We start from the raw sequence: 17929 nt of genomic DNA on the forward strand, positions 1-17929 counted from the left end.
AAATCTCAATTAACGTACCTAAAAGCAAATTGACGTACGGTAAGGGAATTAATATGATGGTGATTTCCCATATTATGATTTTAAGCACACATGTCTATTGTTTACACTAACGTACTCAACATTCATAAGAACGTACACGATATCTTCCATTCACCACATGTGGTCAGAATATCGTAAATCGGTGGTTTCCAAACTTGATGTTACACGCCTCCCTTAAAAGTATTTAATCATTTGGAAAATTGCTCACTGTAACTAATATTCGCGCCACCCCTTAGACTAGTCCGCCTAGTAGAGTAGGCGCGCCTCACAGTTTGGAAAACGCTGTCGTAAATGACAATGTACGTATTATCGAACATACGTTAAAAGGATACAGACTGTATAAACAACAGGATCAAACAATGGATTGCATTTATCGACACGGGAAAATCCGCATTTTACTGTTTAAAACGCCAGAGTAAACATGTTCATATGCATGGGGGGATTTTCGATTTGCAACGTGCACACTATTTAATCACGTGATGCGTATCCTCTGCAGCCAGATTACATATTGTTTCGTAACAAGTAATGCGTATATTGGATTAAAATTTATAATAATCGTATTGTTAGTTTTCCCCTAATAGATTGAAAACAGAAATTTTTATTTATTAACCGCGTTTCGATGCGGAAAATTGATGTGAAAATATTGTCTCGTTTAAACGGTTGTTTGCGGACAGAAAGAAGGAGACGCGGACACGCACGTCGCTTCAAATAACCTTTTCCATCCATCGTTTGCGACCATCCAATAATTTTCTATTTCTAAATGCAAGTACGAATCACGTGAATTCCCTCGCAATCCTTGACGAATTAACCTTGATTAGATAACATGACATTTGTATTATCATTTAATCTGCGCATGTATAACAATATGTTTAACGAACTGAGGTCTCTGAGGATTCAATAATACGTGCACATCTTACACCTGTCACAGCAAATAACATTACAAGTACGTGACTTTGAACATTTTAATCCCATATTTATACACCTGTTGGTAAACTTCCATTTCATAAAAAAAACAAAGATTAATATGTACATTTTGTCATTGAAATTGCATGAATTTGCATCAACATGTTAATTTAGTATTTCCAAAATAATTTCTATATATTTCTATATATATTTCTATATTTTTAGTAAACTAGTTTATTTCTCTTCAATTAATGTTTTAATTTTTAATTTTATTGTGATATTTGTTATTGAAGTATTTGTGAAATAAGGCCAAGATCAAAACCATGTGGGAATCCTGATTAAAATATAAATTTTCAATTAAAAAATAATTTTAATACGAGACAAATTAAATTTCTAATTGGTACATAAGAAAATAAACCTAAATTTATAGATTGGAATTCTGATCGTATACAAACTAAGTTTTGATATAGACAGACATTCAGATAAATCCTTATTGTGACACGCCCTAAGCATGCAATTATCGATGAATCATAAACACGAACACAGACATCTGGTACAAATCCACTTTGAATTACCGTTAAATCGGCTTGAATAATTTCGTATTTGAATGCATATTTAATAATTATATTTTTTTTTTAAATATGAGCCAAATTAAATGTAAATTTAATATTAGTATATACGAGTATTGCAACAAACTTGTTTTGAAAATCATGCAGTGATCATTCGTAATTTTAAATGCACACAATAGTTATTTCGGAGAAATTATAATGCCTAGTCAAATGTAAAAATAACTCTTGCTCAAACAAACAAATTTAAGTAATATCTCAAATTCCGCACATAAAACAACCTAAAAACTGCAATAATTCTAATTTACTTGATATAATAGTTAAAATAAGAAAAAAAAAAGTTCATTAAAAATAAAGTTAATATACTCAAACATCTTTTATATTTAGTATTTTCTAATATATTTTTTTACTAATTAGAAAAGATATAAAGAGCAAAGTATTATTTTGTCAAAGATTGAAGAAAATAAGTATTTTACTAGTTCATAGATGTATTATTATTAGTTTTAATACTAAAGAGAAAATAAAGTGAAATTTGTTGATGATGAAATTATTAAAAGTATACTATTTTTTTCTGGAACGCAATATTTCTCTGTCTTCGCAATACACGACGTAATTAGCCTAACAACTGATAAATCATAATTAAAAATTTGAAACTGTACATGAAAGCTATACGCGTTTCCGAAAAAGCCATAAATCGCTGAGAACATAAATCGAAATAAACCGCAGCGAAACTACAATTTTCTAGCAACAAGTATTGTAGAAACGAATGCAATTCTAGCTTATTACATGCATAATTTTTACCTTAAATATTCATTATACAAACATTTCATTAATGGTTAATTTATCATAAAATTATTATGTTTATCTTAAAAATAATATATTTTAATTAAAATTATGAAAAAGGAATTTAATTCAAAGTGATGCAAAAATAAACGTAAAATTTCATTAGAGAAAATTATAAAATAAACATAATTATTTTAACATCATCTTATATTGAGGAAATGAGAAAAAGTACAAGTAATCACTTTAAATATATACTTTTAATAAATTTTAATAAAATATCCAAATATTTTTATAAAATGTTTGTGTAATTTGATGAAAATTTTCTGGATAAAATAAAAGTAAAATAAGAAAGAGCGCTTTTCTTAATTAATTTTACACCAGAAAGGTAATGTATATGCAAATATAAACAAGCTAAATTAAATTTTCATGTAAATTGAAATACATATTTTATCTTCAAAATATAAAGATATAAATTACAAATTTGAAAAAAAAAGAGAATAATACTACAAATTTAATTAAATTTATATGAATCCCACATGGTATTGTTTTGGGTCCAATTATAAATATTTTCTAAACGAAATGTTGTTAAAAAATATTTTTTTTGTCTCGAATAATCAAATTATTCTTGATTTATTATTAAGTAAATAAAATTTCAATTTTACAATACGTTTATGAAAGGATATTTTTAATTAAAATATATTTTTTACATGAAACAATGGCCATAATTAGTCTAAAAAAATATTTACTTTTAAAAAATTGAAATTAATTTTGATCATTAATTAACTAAAATATTAATGAGTACAAAAAATATCAAATGGTTTCATTGGATTCCAAAATATTTTCGATAATATTGATTTGAAATAATCATATTTTATTGTGGTTCTGATATATTTTTATTACCTATCATTTTATATATAGATATTTATGGGAATACTTGAGTAAAGTATCCAATGAAAGTAAATCGTTCCAAAACTAATGAACAAATCGCATATATACAAGAAAAAAGAAGTTTTCATCGTCTGTATAGATCAATAAAATATGGTATAACGTTCGCTCGACCAATAAGATTTTCGTATCCATTACACAAATAGATCGATTCGTCGAAAAGATTAAATAAATAAACGAATACAAAGAGAGAATGACTTAATAAAGACGAGATGAGTAATGGGATACGGAATTGTAGATGAAGCCATCTCTGTTTGCGGTGTGTGGTTTGCATTGGATTTCTGACCACCCCCTAAAGGTCCAAAACCAAGGAATGACGTGCAGCTTGTCAAATATATGGTTTTAGGCTTATCCCCTACGCATCTCACGTCTACGCCAATAGACGCGAGGTGTGACAACCGAAATTGCTACATCCGCAGCATCCGGATTATCTCTTCAAAGACAGCAAATGTGGAGCGCAACTTTGAAGATAAAATAACTTTTTGTTAGCTGTGAAAACATGACCGGAAGAAGTTCGGAAATAATCAACGTTTCGACTTCCCGTTTGCAACTGAAAAGAAACGAGAGTAACGAATGCTGAGAGCAGCCAGCACCTTGTATAACAGTTAGCAAATCATGAATCACCGCATTTATTTTTAGAAATTATATTATAACTATCGATCCACTTCCACATAGTATTTTAATTTCTATACTTTGCACCTCTCGAGGTTACCGTAATATCATTATCAACAACTAATGAAAAAATATACTGTAAAGAAACGTTAAATGTTCACAGCTATCACCTCTAATCCAGTTATTTTCAAACGATTTACCGTAAGATGATCCAGGATTTGTCGCGAAAATTTGAATGACAATAACAATTTAAGAGTGCAAATTTTACTATAGTTGTGCCGTGACATCAAATAGATGAAATAATTTAATAATTTGATTATTTTGTTATTTAAATTTTTATATCACAATTGATAAAATTTCATAAATTTGGATGTTACAGATAAGTACAATTCTGAACAGTGCCGATACGCGTTTTACTAAATTTTATGTAATTTTATATTAATTTTATATTGCAGCTCAATAAATAAGTTGTACACGCATTCTCGTCTAACACGCAAGATACCAATATAAAACTGACAACCTTTAGTCACCTAATTACAATGCATTTGTCATCGAGAATAACAATTGGAACATCTTCTATTTGGTAACGTTCGCAAAGTCACAGTTCCACACCGTAACCCACGCAATAAAAAATAACTTTCGCTAATCGTAAACGTGATTCATACACACTTGAAATCATCACAATTTTGTGTTGTAAATAGAATCGCATCCACGTAATTGCTACGTAATTAGATAAAAAAAAATCTATAAACATAATCAATAATAACAAAAACCAAAATTGGTAATTAAAAAAAAGGTAACGAAAAGAAAAGGCTTTTAAGCTGAAACGTGCAAATTTCAGCAATTTTATTAATCGATTGGACGAGGGGAGAGTTTTTGCGTATCTCCATCAATCGATTCGGAGCAGAAAATGCAACGGTGATTCCGAAGGAGAATTTTTGTGTTAAGGTAGGTTCCGCGTCTCTTCTTCACGGTCCCAAGCGTCCGCAACAAACAAAAAAACGAGAACTTTCTCCTCGGTTTCTAATTCGAAGTGAAGTATTGTGTATTTGTTATTTACCTCCTGGAAAAATGCATCCATGAAGCCATCCCGGCCTTCGACGTTGATGGTAGTATCATCGGGACCAACGTCATCGTCGTCACTTTGGGCCTAAAAATAATACAGATATTTTAGTACACATCTTATATTTTCGTACCTTCAGCTAAATTTTAGATGAGCAAAAGATTTTAGATTCTGATGTCGTTTTTTTTTTATTAGAGAAAAATTGGCATGAAGAAGTTGATGGTTATTACAGGATAAATAACAATTAACTAATGTACGTGTACTTGTTTTTAGAGGTTTTTTTTCTTTAAAAAGTGTAGTATTAATAATAAAATGTTTCTAGTTATAAATATTATGACAAATCAATGAGAAATGTGTTGAATACATCAAAAAGATGTCAACTTATGGTAGAAATAATACTAAAATTTTAGTTAATTAACTAATTATTAATAAAAACCATAAAATAATTATATTTACAATTTCATTTAATTACTCAAATTTAGGTATAGTTAAAATTGCGTATGAATTTGGTTTAAACTAATAATTTAAAAAAAATCTATTTCTATAATTAAATGTAATTACTAGCAAATATATAAATTATATGAATGTTATTTTCTTCAAATTTGGAATGAGTCCAAAAAAAAATTGATCAGACTTTCACAGTTCTTCAAAGCTAATGTGTGTTCATTGAATCGAAATTCGATTTTCTCCAATTTTCCACAGAATTAAGCTACGAAATGAAAGGATTCCCATATTTTCAATTACTTTCTAACAATAAGCAGAAAAAATTTCTATATTGAACCAACAAGTAATTTCTCATCAAATTATGAATGAGTATCTATAAATAGAAAATGATTGCAATCAAGGCATGAAAACTAAAAAACGAGAACCAAGAAATTATCATTTATTTTTTTCTGCAAATTTAAGTTAAACTTGTTGGTATTAAAAATCAGTCAACAGATTTAATTTGCACAAATCTGCTATTCAAATGTAAAATAACAACATATTAACAAATTGACGTAAAATTTTGCAATATATTATTAAAAACATAGGATAAAAACTATCCTAAAAATTATTTGTCTTTATAATTTAGTAATATTATAACCTAATATAAAGGTAAGTCATTTATAGAATAAAACAATATTGACAACAAAATTTCTTGACTTTACGTAAAATTCATTCTAATTGACCTATAAAAACAAAGATTGCTAATCTATAGTTACTCATTTTAACATCCTGTTATAATAAAGTACCACAAAACATTTTTAATAAAATTATACAAGATAAAAGTATTAATTATTAATGTGTATAAATAATTTATTTACTCATTTTTATTGGTCAAAATTTCTGCCCTAATTTAATAATGGATTTGTATTTCTTAAATATTTAAAACCATTAAATAAGTAATTATTGTAATTATTGATTTTACATTCTCATTTATTTAGTGAATAAACTAAGTTTAAGAAAATTATATTATCAATAACGTTAAATTTATTACGTTAATAAAATCCAAAATCTTACAAATTTTCAAGAAAAATAAATATTTTTCTAAATTAGTACACAACTAAATTGACGCTTTTAAAACAATTATTTCTTTTTAATTAATTATATAAATAGAAAATGGACATTTTAAAGATGTAGATTTAAAATTTAACGGACAAATTTATAAACACGAGGCAAAACCTTGGAATTATACTAAATTATTATTGTTTTTCCTTAGAACACTTGCATAACTACATAACAAAATCAAGTGATGAATAATACCGAATAAAGGTTGAAAATTAATAGAATAAAATAATATAATCATACGAAACTTACAGAATTTATATAAAGAATAAGAATTATTTTTTTTTAATTTAAAAGAAAAATGTTGTCTTAATTAATTTTTACTTGTTTATAAATTCTCTATAAAATTTACAAAAAATTTGATTTACCCTTTGACCCAAATTGTATTATAATCCATACAAATTTGAAAAGAATTATTTAAAGAATATCATTAAAAATATAATTGTAAAAACGAAAGATTTAACAAATTAAGTAAAATTGTTGTAGAAGTACACAGTGTGTAAAAATGTTGCCAAATAAAGATTTAATTGTTGAATTTAACTGTGCAAATTAAGTAAAAATCCTGTTGCCTTTTTTTGAATCTTTGCGTAATACGATAATGAATTATACCGAATAACCGTTACAAAATAACGTACTTCAAAAAAAAAAGATATAATTGCATAAACGTATAAAGTTTTTTTTGTGCAAATTCTCTAAAAACTCCTGTTGCCTTGAAGTGCACCATGAGTCACACTACTAACTGACATGCCCCGATTTGCACAAATCAGCTGTTAAAAAATTTGTGAAGACAAAAATCTAAGAAACAAACTGGAAATAACAACAAAAATATATCGGGTGGGGTTTACACAATTCGTAAAACAAAAGGGGACAAGAATTGAGTGAACAGAAAAAAGGGGGGAACCTAACCTAAACGTCAAAAAAATATAGGAATCTAGGATTCTTTGATTTGCTCTTCAAGAATGTGACATTATGAATGAACAATTGCACAATTTACAATCTATTTTGATTGGTGTGGAGTAGTATGAACTAAAAAAAAATAATTTTTTTGACGGTTATTTTTCTCTGTTCTCAGTTTTGTTGAATGAAAACGCTTTTCGGTAAACTTACCGCAACGAGGGCCGCTAATCTATCCTTAGTCATTTTTTAATGCGTTGCTGCAATCCTGCAATCACGCACTGCGAAACAGTTCTGTTTTTGGTAAAAGAAAGCCCATTCAAATCGGTTCCCACATACGAAACGCACTAAAACTAAGCGAGACGAGAGGCGACACACTAAAGTCCGCCAAAATCGATAGCGCCTCCCTCGGTCGCCGCTTCTGCAGTGGCCGAGGGGCGGCGCGCGTGCGCCGCTCACGTCAGGCCCGGCCGGTGACGTCATCGATATTTTCAATTTTCAACAATTTTTTACGCGATTTCCCTATAGCGAATTTGAAAACTGATTGAATATTTGGATTGCGACGATTTTTTACTATGATATTCCGATTTTTCCTTGTGTAAAAGTCGTCCTGTTAACGTTTTCGCATTTGGTAGAGAAACGCGTAGGGATTGCGTACAGGGGACGCCATTGTGGACCGTAACGACTTTGGGTGTCAGTTAGTGTCATCCAACATATTCAAGTCCATCGGCGTTTACTTCGGTTTATTGCTCGAAAGGTAAATTCAGTTCGATTTTGTCTACGCTTTGCGACCGGTATTTCCGTTCCCGGCTCCATATTCTCAGCGCCAGATATTCCCGAAGTCGGCAAGTAAATACCAAAATCCTGTGATACGTTTTTGAGCGCCATAAAACTTCAAAATCAAATCCTAACCAAAAACGTGCACACTAACGCAAGCATGTTCAGCACCCTCGTCTAACCCCGAACAGAAACCACCAGTATTTTTGTTTTGTTTTTTGTTTAACGCGTTTGTTTTTGTTTTTTTTTTTTGGTTAACCACCCCAGTATCCAAAAAGAAAACACGATGGCCCAAGAGCAGGAGATGCCCACATTCAAATGTGTGCTCGTCGGAGACGGCGGCACCGGTAAAACCACCTTCGTCAAACGCCACTTGACTGGAGAATTCGAGAAGAAGTATGTGGCCACCCTTGGTGTTGAGGTGCATCCCTTGGTCTTCCACACGAACAGGGGCCCAATCCGTTTCAACGTCTGGGACACAGCTGGTCAAGAGAAGTTTGGAGGCCTCCGTGATGGCTACTACATCCAAGGTCAATGTGCCATAATCATGTTCGATGTTACCTCGAGGGTCACCTACAAAAACGTCCCCAACTGGCATAGGGATCTTGTAAGGGTCTGCGAGAACATCCCAATTGTTCTGTGCGGCAACAAAGTTGATATTAAGGACAGGAAAGTGAAAGCCAAAACCATTGTGTTCCACAGGAAAAAGAACCTTCAGGTAAACGAAAACAATTATAAACCTTTATTCATAACATTAATTTAATATTTGTTTTAGTATTACGACATTTCCGCTAAATCGAATTACAACTTCGAGAAACCGTTCCTCTGGTTGGCGCGCAAACTGATTGGTGATCCCAACTTGGAGTTCGTAGCCATGCCAGCCCTCGTCCCGCCAGAGGTCCAGATGGATCCTCACTGGCAACAGCAAATCGAGAAGGATCTCAAGGAAGCCCAGGAAACGGCCCTGCCGGAGGATGATGACGATTTGTAGAAATTGTCATCAGTTCAATTCTGCAAGCATTTATTATTATCAATTTTTTTTCTCCGTTTTCTCTCCTAAATTAATGAACTTTCCGGATCGGGGAAGCTGTTCGCCGTTTAGAAATTATTTTTTTAAATTTGTATTAAGTAAATTTTAAGGAATGCGGATTTACATGCTCGAGAGGATCCCACACGCAAAGAATAATAAAAGAATAACTCGTTTCCAATTTGAATAGTATTGTTTTTTCCATTTGATTATATTTTTTTTGTTTTGTGTAATTATTTGACCAAGAGGATATAAGTAATAACTGATACAATAACGCAACGTTAGATTTGTTGAACACGAGTGTATGTTAAGTTGCCAATGTTTAATGTTTCACATCTGAATAAAATTATGTTTCGTATAAAACAAACACAATTATTCTTTAAGTTTTAACTAACTTTCAATTACATTTACAACTAACCATAAACACGTAAAAAAAAACTTCAAATTTTTTATTGATTTAATATAGCAAACTTGGTTGTCTATACGTATTACTATTCGATAAAGTTCATTAACTTACAACAATTGTTAACTATACTCATCAAATAGTTGTTACTTAATTCATTCGACACATACATTATCTAAATATAATAGAAAATAATATTGTTTTAAATTTGTTCACTAAATTTTAAACAATTACATAACGTATCAAAGGTCATGAATTCCCGAATAGTTATTTACTTAATAATAATAACTAATCTTATTACATTGTCTTGAGATTAGATATTAATCTGGATGCAAATAAATACGACAATACCTCGCTTAGTGCGACTTCATTCAGTCCAGATTCACTATAGACCGGCTTTAAAATTTTAAAACAAAATAAATTCTAAAAAATAATTCGTATAAATCATCTTTTTTTGTTTCTCTTTATACAATGAAGTCTCTTTTTGTCTTCGGTTAGTCCGGTTTCTATCAGCCCGGTTCTCGTACTATGCGAAGAATTGTACTATTCTTTATCTAAAAGGAATTATATCATCATAACCAGTGTCGGCTGGTGACAATTGAAACAGGTGGTGCCAGGGACCAAAAACAACTATTTTTTTTATATTTATAAAGTGGGTTCTATTATTGATTTATAGTTATTATTTCTATTACAATAATAGTGTTTAGTTAAAATCCACTGATGACGAAAATAAATACAAACACATAAAAGTCAAAGAAAAATCATATATTTTTTAAATTTATTACAATGTGAACATAATAATTCTTATACATATAGTGACATTATCAAAACAAAAGGGATTCAATAAAGACAGACACTAAAGAAAATAGATACAGACAAGACACAAAAAAATACAAGACAAATGTAACAATTTTTATTACTAAAAATATTCATATGAGCAAATTTCTCGATTACTTTATTGAATTTCTTCTAAATAAACCTTACGGACAAATAGTACGGCTAGAGCATTCTACCGATCTTGTCCTGTCGTATTTCGTAAAAGTGTTTTGATGCGTTTTAGTGTGCTAAAACAACGTTAGGCATTAGCTGTGACTAAAACAATTTCAATTAATTTTGTCACTTCGAATTATCGACCAGATTATTGTCTTACATAAAACGTGATAAGGTAATGATGATTAAAAGCATTATTTTCATACATAACAGTTAATTCTGATATCAACTTGTCTTCACTTAGCATTGGATATTTTTTTTTAATGTGTTGAACAATAAAAAATGATTGAAATATTTCGAAGCTGCTGAATCTATCACTAAATTCATTCATTAATTTATCGCAGGTTTCTTTAGCATCTTCTATCAGTAATTCTGTCGTGTATTTAGGGATTTCCTGGCGATTGTCACGATTTGTTGCAGGAATAAAATCAGCGATGCAATTTCGTAACTGATTAATGGATGATTCAAATTTATCAAATGCTTATTTGACGGTGATGTTGGTACTTTCATTTGATTGCAATTTATTATAGAGTACATTACATGTTTTAAAACAGAATAAGAGAAAGATAAAAAGAAGTTGAACTCAAAATCCTCCAACGATTTTTTGAATCCAACCGATTCCCATACGCTTTTGTCGTCCCATCCTTCTTCGTCTAAGATTTTGTTAAAACATTCCAGAAGCTCTATTTTATTCTTCTTCACTATCTTGGAACGAAAATTCCATCGTGTTTCACAAACTCTTGGTACTTAAGTAATTTCGCGAAGTAAGTCATTTCGTTTTGGAGATGATGTGAAGAACACGCCAAATCCACTTAAGATAGAAAAAAAAATGTTCTTATTCGCTTTTTTGATGAACAGACTTGTTTTAAAATTAAATCCAGGCATAACAGTGAACATAATGGGCGTTAGGGTAAACTTCTTTCATTAAACTTTGTACTCCATTTCATGATCCGCTCATCCATCGTAAGCATGTGCGATCAATTTTGGGATGAGACTAAAAGATTTAAATTCTTCTAGCGGTTCTATTTTGTGAATCTTTTATGTAACGTAAAATAATTATGAGTTGCGAACGACAAGAAACATCGGTTGTCTCGTCTGCTTGTAAGGAAACAAAACTCGCCTTATCAATTTCACTTTTAATTTCTTCTTTATACACTTTATACATGCAGTATAAAATATCATTTTGTTTCGTTTTTGAAGACTTTTTGCTACTTCTGCATTTTTAAGATGATCATTTAACACACTAACTAATGTTATAGCGTTGTATGAAACCATATCTAAAAACACTCTTCGATTATTCGAATCGATTCGTCATGTCATCTTAATGCCGATTCATGTAAATCACAAAATGTTATGCAGTCTATGATTCTCGATAAAGTTTGTCTATTTTTGTCAACTAATTCATTGTGTTTTTTTATGTTAAGACGATATCCCGCATGGGTCTATATAGCAAGCCCGACAACCGAAACACCGTCTATCGAAATCACGACTATATCAAAATCTCGACAACCATAATCCCTACTGTATCAGAATCTCGACAACCATAATCCCGACTATATCAAAATCCCGACTATATAGAAAATTTCTACAATAACATTTTAAAATTAATTCGGAGCGTAGTGACTTTTAAATTGTTATTAATAATAAATAATAACAATTAATAATCTAATTGTATTTGAGATTATTTCATAATGTTAAGGTTTATTATGAATAATTTAACAAAATCAAATAAGTTAATGATAATTTATTGCTATTAATAATAAAAGTGTAGCACAAGGTGACTACGCTCCGAAATAATTTAAAAAAATTAAAATAAAATTTTGGTTGTCGAGATTTTGACGGTCTTTCGGTTGTCGGGCTTGCGATATAGACCCACGTGCCAACACAGTTGAAAGGGCCACAGAGCCTGTACTAAGTCGCATTTTACAATATTGAAAATAGATCAAAAAAATAATAATTACAAGAAACACATGTTTTAAAACAACAATTATTGGACTAGTTATACAAATATAGATGGGGCCCTACAGACTAGCCGCCCCTGGTCATGACATAAGGCTTCAACCTATTCTTCTATCCAGATGTTCAGCATCCTGCATTGATAATAGCGAAACGAAGAATTGAAAGTCATGAATTTTTTTCTTGAAAAAATCGCAGTCAAAGGAAATTTAAAAAAAAATCATTCCAGGTAGGAAACATCTTTAAAAGTACAAAAGAATAACACGCTTCAACAGGAAATACTTATTGTTATTTTCCACTACAAAAATTGTTTTGTTATCTGTGAATTATGTCACGTAAGAAAAGTAAGAACAATTTGATAATAAATAAAAGATACAATTTAGTTTTAGCACTCAACAATTCTGAAATACTCATTTTACAAAAAAAAAAATACTGATTTGCACTGATTTTTATTAGCTACAAAAATAATCTAAAATCACTCAAATCTTTTGAGTTTCCTTTTCAATTTGTGTGCGCTATTTCTTATTGATAGTTTGTACAATGGACAACAACATTATTAAGTTATTTAGCAAGATTAATTTCTTTTAATGATTCAACATTGTTTTTCATTTTTATATCAAATTAAGTTCATAAAATAGGAAACCTTTTTTATAACATCTTTCGTGAAAACTTTGATAATGACAATCAACGTCTTCCATGAATGTTTACATATTTATTATTTGAAATATTTGAACGTCCTGAGTACGAACAGATGCAAACTGATGTAAACTAAGTCGGTTATTTTGGAATAATGATATTAAAAAATATGTACATAAATTTAGTTTATAGATTTAATTAGAGATAATTTAATATCAGTTTACAAGAAGGAACGTCAAATATCTTAATAATATTTATCTTAACAGCGGAAGACATAAAAAACGTATTTATACAAGTATAATAGTAATACAAAGAATATCAACGGTTGCAAATATCAACGTAAATACGGTAAACATAGGTCTTTTCACCGCTAAAATATTATTAATATTAATTTATTTAATTATATTTTAAATTTCAATGTTTTTTTTTTTTTCAGAAATAACTTTCTTCATGTATTATATGGAATATTACATTTCTTTAATATTTATTGACCTTAATTTAGATTAAATAAAAGTAATAGAAAATTTCGATAAGAATTAAATCGGTGGCAATCGCCGTCAACCGAAATCCCGTCTATCGAAATCCCGAGTGGATCAAAATCCCGACTACCATAATTCCAACAATCAAAATCCCGACTATATTGAAATCCCGACAGTGTCTATTATTATTATATATTTTTAAAATAACATATTTATGGTAGTCGGGATTTCGATATAGTTGGGATTTTTATTGTAGAGATTTCAAGCGTCGGGATTTTAATACAGCGGGATTTCGATACAGTCGGGATTTCAATAGACGGTCTTTCGGTTGTCGGGCTTGCGATATAGACCCGAATTAAATCTATTTATATTTTGAAAGTAAATAAAATTAATTTCTTTTCTGAAGCTCAACGATTTTCTAACTTTCTTCAAAGAATTCAGTGTTTTCTTATGATCATCTGCATTAATAGTTTACAATTTCATTTACTAATCAAATTAGACACGATAAAAATTACTAAATATAAAATATTTCATTAAATTATCTTCTGAAGCTCAACTTTCTTAAAATATTCAGTGTTTTTTTTTATTGAATAATAGTTTATAATTTACAATTTTTTATAATTTTTTTTAAATAAAACAATCTTATAAAAAGTAAATAAAGATGAATAAAAATAACTTTTGAAAAGTAACTCCAAACGTTAAAGAAAACTTGATTATACAAATATAAGTCTACCCTAACAAAATAGAAATGATTCCCCTATGATGGAATCTGGTTTTGGCCTGTTCTTTATATTCCGTAGACGTTTTACAACAACGGTAATTGCATTATACTCTCGTATTTCCATTAGCACTTCTTTCAGTATAACAAAAACACTTTCCAAGCAAATTTTAAAACCTTTTCAACAAGCCGAGCAAGTCTTTTTTTAGTGATACATGTAGTTAATGTAATCCTCACTTTTTTATGGCCACTGCTGACTGCGATTATGTAAATTTTATTACAATATTTCTAAAATGTTTAACGTTTAATATTAATTAATTATGCCCAAAGTAAACGTTTCTTATCTCATTTAACAATACTAAAATGATGTAATTAAATAACGTAATATATATTAATTCTAAATATTTGCTTCTGTCAACAATTGTCATCTGCTTATGTCTCCCATTCAAGACATATATTGCTTAACTTTCGTGAGCTGTCAAACATTAATTTCCCGATGAATACTATTAATTATATTTTAAGTTTATGCTTCGTACCAATAATTATAAATTTATTTTGCTCCAATCATTTATCGATGGAACCGCACTATGCGAGGCATTGTATATTTATTTCTGTGTTGAAGATTCAAATAATTCTTTATATTTTTCTTTATTACAAATAATGTCCATCATATTTATTTCTGACCAAAAGAAATGTTTATGAATTATTATTGAATTACATTACGTAATGAAAAGAATTTCTTATATATTTTAGCTGTATTGAATATTTGCAAAATTTCATAGAATATCCATAATTTTTAGTTATTTTCGAAACCATTTAGACATGTTATTTAAATTCGGAATGTCTACACAATAAGCATCAATCATTTGAAGAATTTAAACTATTTGTTATGTAACTGACTGGAATCTATTTTAAAAGCGTTTACTTACTATAGATTCTATAGTATAGAAGATTTAAGCATTCAATATTAACTGTAAACAAAGTAAACTCAATTTGTTCTTTGTAATCTATTTAATTTTTGTATTTAAAGGATAATGAAATGGGTTATATAAGAGTTTTTACAATTTTTTTAATTAATAATTAACATAATTACAACTTAAAAGATACAAAATATGCAGAGGTAACGATAGAACAAATATTCCCTAAGTAATGTTTGTTTAAAAACGGAAAAACTGAAAAATTACTTCTTGGCCTCGACGACCTTCTTTTCCCTCGCTTTCTTTCCCTCGGTGAGAGCGCTCCTGTCTTGTTCCGTTAACGCTGGCAAAACGCCGGTAACGACACCAGTACCGAGGGTGATAACGCCGTCCCTGAGGGTGAATCTCTGTCCCTTTTCGAGAACCATAGGCCTGATCATTTTCAGCACCAATCTGAAAAGCGAAGCAAAAAAAAAACGTTTCACAATTAAATCTTTTGTGGAAGAAAAAAGGTGCGTCGGTAAACTTACTTGGAATCTTCGCCAGGCATGACCATCTCTTTACCTGGAATTAATACTTGAACAGCGCAATCCCACGTCCTTGAGAACATCTGCATCTGGACAAAGGACGTGAACGGTTTCGATCTTCCGCCTTCCTCTTTGCTCAGGATGTAGACTTGGGCTTCGACGTGATCGTTGGCTTTCACGGAGCCGGGTTTGCACATGATCATTCCTCTCTTGATGTCGTCGCGCTTAACACCGCGCACCAAAGCGCCGAGCTGATCACCAGCCTGTGCTTCTTCGAGGATCTGATGGAACATCTCCACTCCGGTAACGGTACTCTTCATTACTTTGTTGTGTCCGATGAATTCGCATTCGGCGCCCTTCTTGAGAACACCCCTTTCCAAACGGCCGGTGACGACGGTACCGCGTCCCGGAATAGAGTAAACATGCTCAACTGGGAGAAGGAAAGGTTTGTCCAATTCCCTCTCTGGAGTCGGAATGTACGTGTCGACCTCAGCCATCAGCTTCAGAATAGCGTTCGAACCAATCTCCGGCTCCTTACCATCCAAAGCGCACAGAGCTGAACCAGTGATGATTGGCACATGGTCACCATCAAAGCCCATCTCAGTCATCAATTCCCTAATTTCCATTTCTACTAATTCAACCATCTCCTTATCGGCAGCATCAACCTTATTAATGAAAACAACAATGTGTTTCACTCCAATCTGCTTGGCTAAAAGTAAATGCTCCCTGGTTTGTGGCATGACACCATCAGTAGCAGCAACCACCAAAATAGCACCGTCCATCTGGGCAGCACCAGTGATCATGTTCTTAATGTAATCAGCATGTCCAGGACAATCAGTGTGTCCATAATGCCTGTTTTCTGTTTGATACTCAATATGAGCAACATTAATAGTGATACCTCTAGCTTTCTCTTCCGGGGCATTATCAATATCAGCATACTTCTTAGCATCCGCCAACTTCTTATCGGACAAGACTTTGGTGATGGCAGCAGTTAAAGTAGTTTTACCATGATCTACATGGCCAATAGTACCAACATTGCAATGAGGCTTCGTCCTTTCGAACACCTTCTTTTCATTCGCATAATTCCTAGTCTGAGTGTAATTGGTGAATACACATTGTACAATCTTTCCCTGGTTTTGGAATTTGATCGATTCGCAGTTGAATATGAATTGCTTCAAAGTCTGCTTGAACACTGAGCAAAAAAAGGAACAAATCATAACCTTAATAATCTATTTGTGCGAGATTTTCTTAGGATCTTTAAATTACCTGGGGCAATGCTCCTGGCCGTGAAGAACGACGACATTCTGATCGTATCTTCTACCCTAAGATTCCAGGAAGATCAACGTATATTTCTTCACAAATTTAATTAATTTAAGAGAGCGGCATGCACCATTATTTAATGCCTTAAAGATGGCGGACAATCCTAGGGTCCCCAAGTCCGAACTCAAAAATAACTACAAATCCTTTAAATTTACTAATTTGCATATTAAATAAAACTTATATTATACAATTATTTAATTAAATCCATTCAACATTCTTCTTTAAAACTTTATATGCACAAAATAATAGATTATTTTAAAATTTATAATGTATGCAACTTCTTCTACATTTATACCAGAATTCCACTAAGTTACACAAAACTTAATCCAATTAGTTTACTTGATAGATTAAAATTAATACTATACTTGAAATAGTTATAAACCTGTTAGACTATACTCTTAAGTAAACATTCCAATTAATTTAAAGAAATTCAAAATTTTTCCAAAACCGCAATCTAATAAGATTTTTTAGTTCAGCTATGTTAAATATTTTAATTATTATAAAATTACATAAAAACAGATCATATAATTCGAGTAATGACAATTGTTATGTAATATTAAATATTAATTGATATATGTAATTTATTAAAATTTAGTTTATACTCTCACATTTAATCTAATTATTCGATAGTCACGTTTACTACAATGATCATCAAATATTCAAATTAAAGACAAAACTATGGACTTTCCAATGAGCTTTCTATTATATTTGTAGTGTTTATCATTATTCTCTAATAACGTGTCAAATATTTGATCGAATTATCTAATTTGAGAATACGTATTAATTTTTGATAATTACATATTAACAAGGTCTTAATTGGGAATCTTCT

At 30.5% G+C, this 17929-nt stretch overlaps 3 protein-coding genes across 7 annotated transcripts in view; 1 reads left to right on the plus strand and 2 right to left on the minus strand.

Annotated features, from left to right (window-relative positions):
* LOC108557123 (syntaxin-1A) overlaps positions 1-7775 on the minus strand; it is a 61969-nt gene extending 54194 nt beyond the window's left edge. Inside the window, exons 1-2 of one of the 3 annotated variants that reach the window (XM_017913529.1) lie at positions 7564-7771; positions 4909-4998 (exon numbers count right to left, since the gene is read on the minus strand). In XM_017913529.1, the coding sequence (XP_017769018.1) occupies positions 4909-4998; positions 7564-7596 (123 nt within the window). In that variant the 5' untranslated portion in view covers positions 7597-7771. Of the gene's footprint in view, positions 1-4908; positions 4999-7563 lie in introns of all 3 variants that reach the window. The other 2 variants (XM_017913531.1, XM_017913530.1) reach the window with 2 other exon arrangements.
* A 231-nt stretch (positions 7776-8006) lies between these two features.
* LOC108557121 (GTP-binding nuclear protein Ran) lies at positions 8007-9341 on the plus strand. 3 transcript variants are annotated; one of them, XM_017913526.1, is made up of 3 exons: positions 8007-8107; positions 8395-8845; positions 8903-9341. In XM_017913526.1, exons 2-3 carry the CDS (start codon positions 8414-8416, stop codon positions 9116-9118), a joined length of 648 nt encoding a protein of 215 aa, XP_017769015.1. In that variant the 5' UTR covers positions 8007-8107; positions 8395-8413; the 3' UTR covers positions 9119-9341. The 3 variants fall into 3 exon arrangements, with proteins under 3 accessions (XP_017769015.1, XP_017769016.1, XP_017769017.1); XM_017913527.1 differs by lacking the exon at positions 8007-8107 and adding an exon at positions 8114-8199; XM_017913528.1 differs by lacking the exon at positions 8007-8107 and adding an exon at positions 8114-8195.
* Positions 9342-15385: 6044 nt separating this feature from the next.
* LOC108557120 (elongation factor Tu, mitochondrial) lies at positions 15386-17208 on the minus strand. Its single transcript, XM_017913525.1, has 3 exons — positions 17047-17208; positions 15784-16972; positions 15386-15706 (listed from the first exon to the last, which is right to left on the minus strand). Exons 1-3 carry the CDS (start codon positions 17081-17083, stop codon positions 15517-15519), a joined length of 1416 nt encoding a protein of 471 aa, XP_017769014.1. The 5' UTR covers positions 17084-17208; the 3' UTR covers positions 15386-15516.
* Positions 17209-17929: the final 721 nt, after the last annotated feature.

The sequence above is a fragment of the Nicrophorus vespilloides genome, unplaced genomic scaffold (genome assembly GCF_001412225.1).
Source record: "Nicrophorus vespilloides isolate i.1.1-1 unplaced genomic scaffold, Nicve_v1.0, whole genome shotgun sequence".
NCBI lineage: Eukaryota > Metazoa > Arthropoda > Insecta > Coleoptera > Silphidae > Nicrophorus > Nicrophorus vespilloides.

Excerpts from the sequence above, each read along its gene's own strand:
- LOC108557121 (XM_017913526.1), top strand. The coding sequence starts at position 8,414 with ATGGCCCAAGAGCAGGAGATGCCCACATTCAAATGTGTGCTCGTCGGA. Across the intron at positions 8,846-8,902 it reads ACAGGAAAAAGAACCTTCAG|TATTACGACATTTCCGCTAA; the intron begins GTAAACGAAAAC and ends TATTTGTTTTAG.
- LOC108557120 (XM_017913525.1), bottom strand. The coding sequence starts at position 17,083 with ATGTCGTCGTTCTTCACGGCCAGGAGCATTGCCCCAG. Across the intron at positions 16,973-17,046 it reads GGCCAGGAGCATTGCCCCAG|TGTTCAAGCAGACTTTGAAG; the intron begins GTAATTTAAAGA and ends TTTTTTGCTCAG. Across the intron at positions 15,707-15,783 it reads ATGCCTGGCGAAGATTCCAA|ATTGGTGCTGAAAATGATCA; the intron begins GTAAGTTTACCG and ends TTCGCTTTTCAG.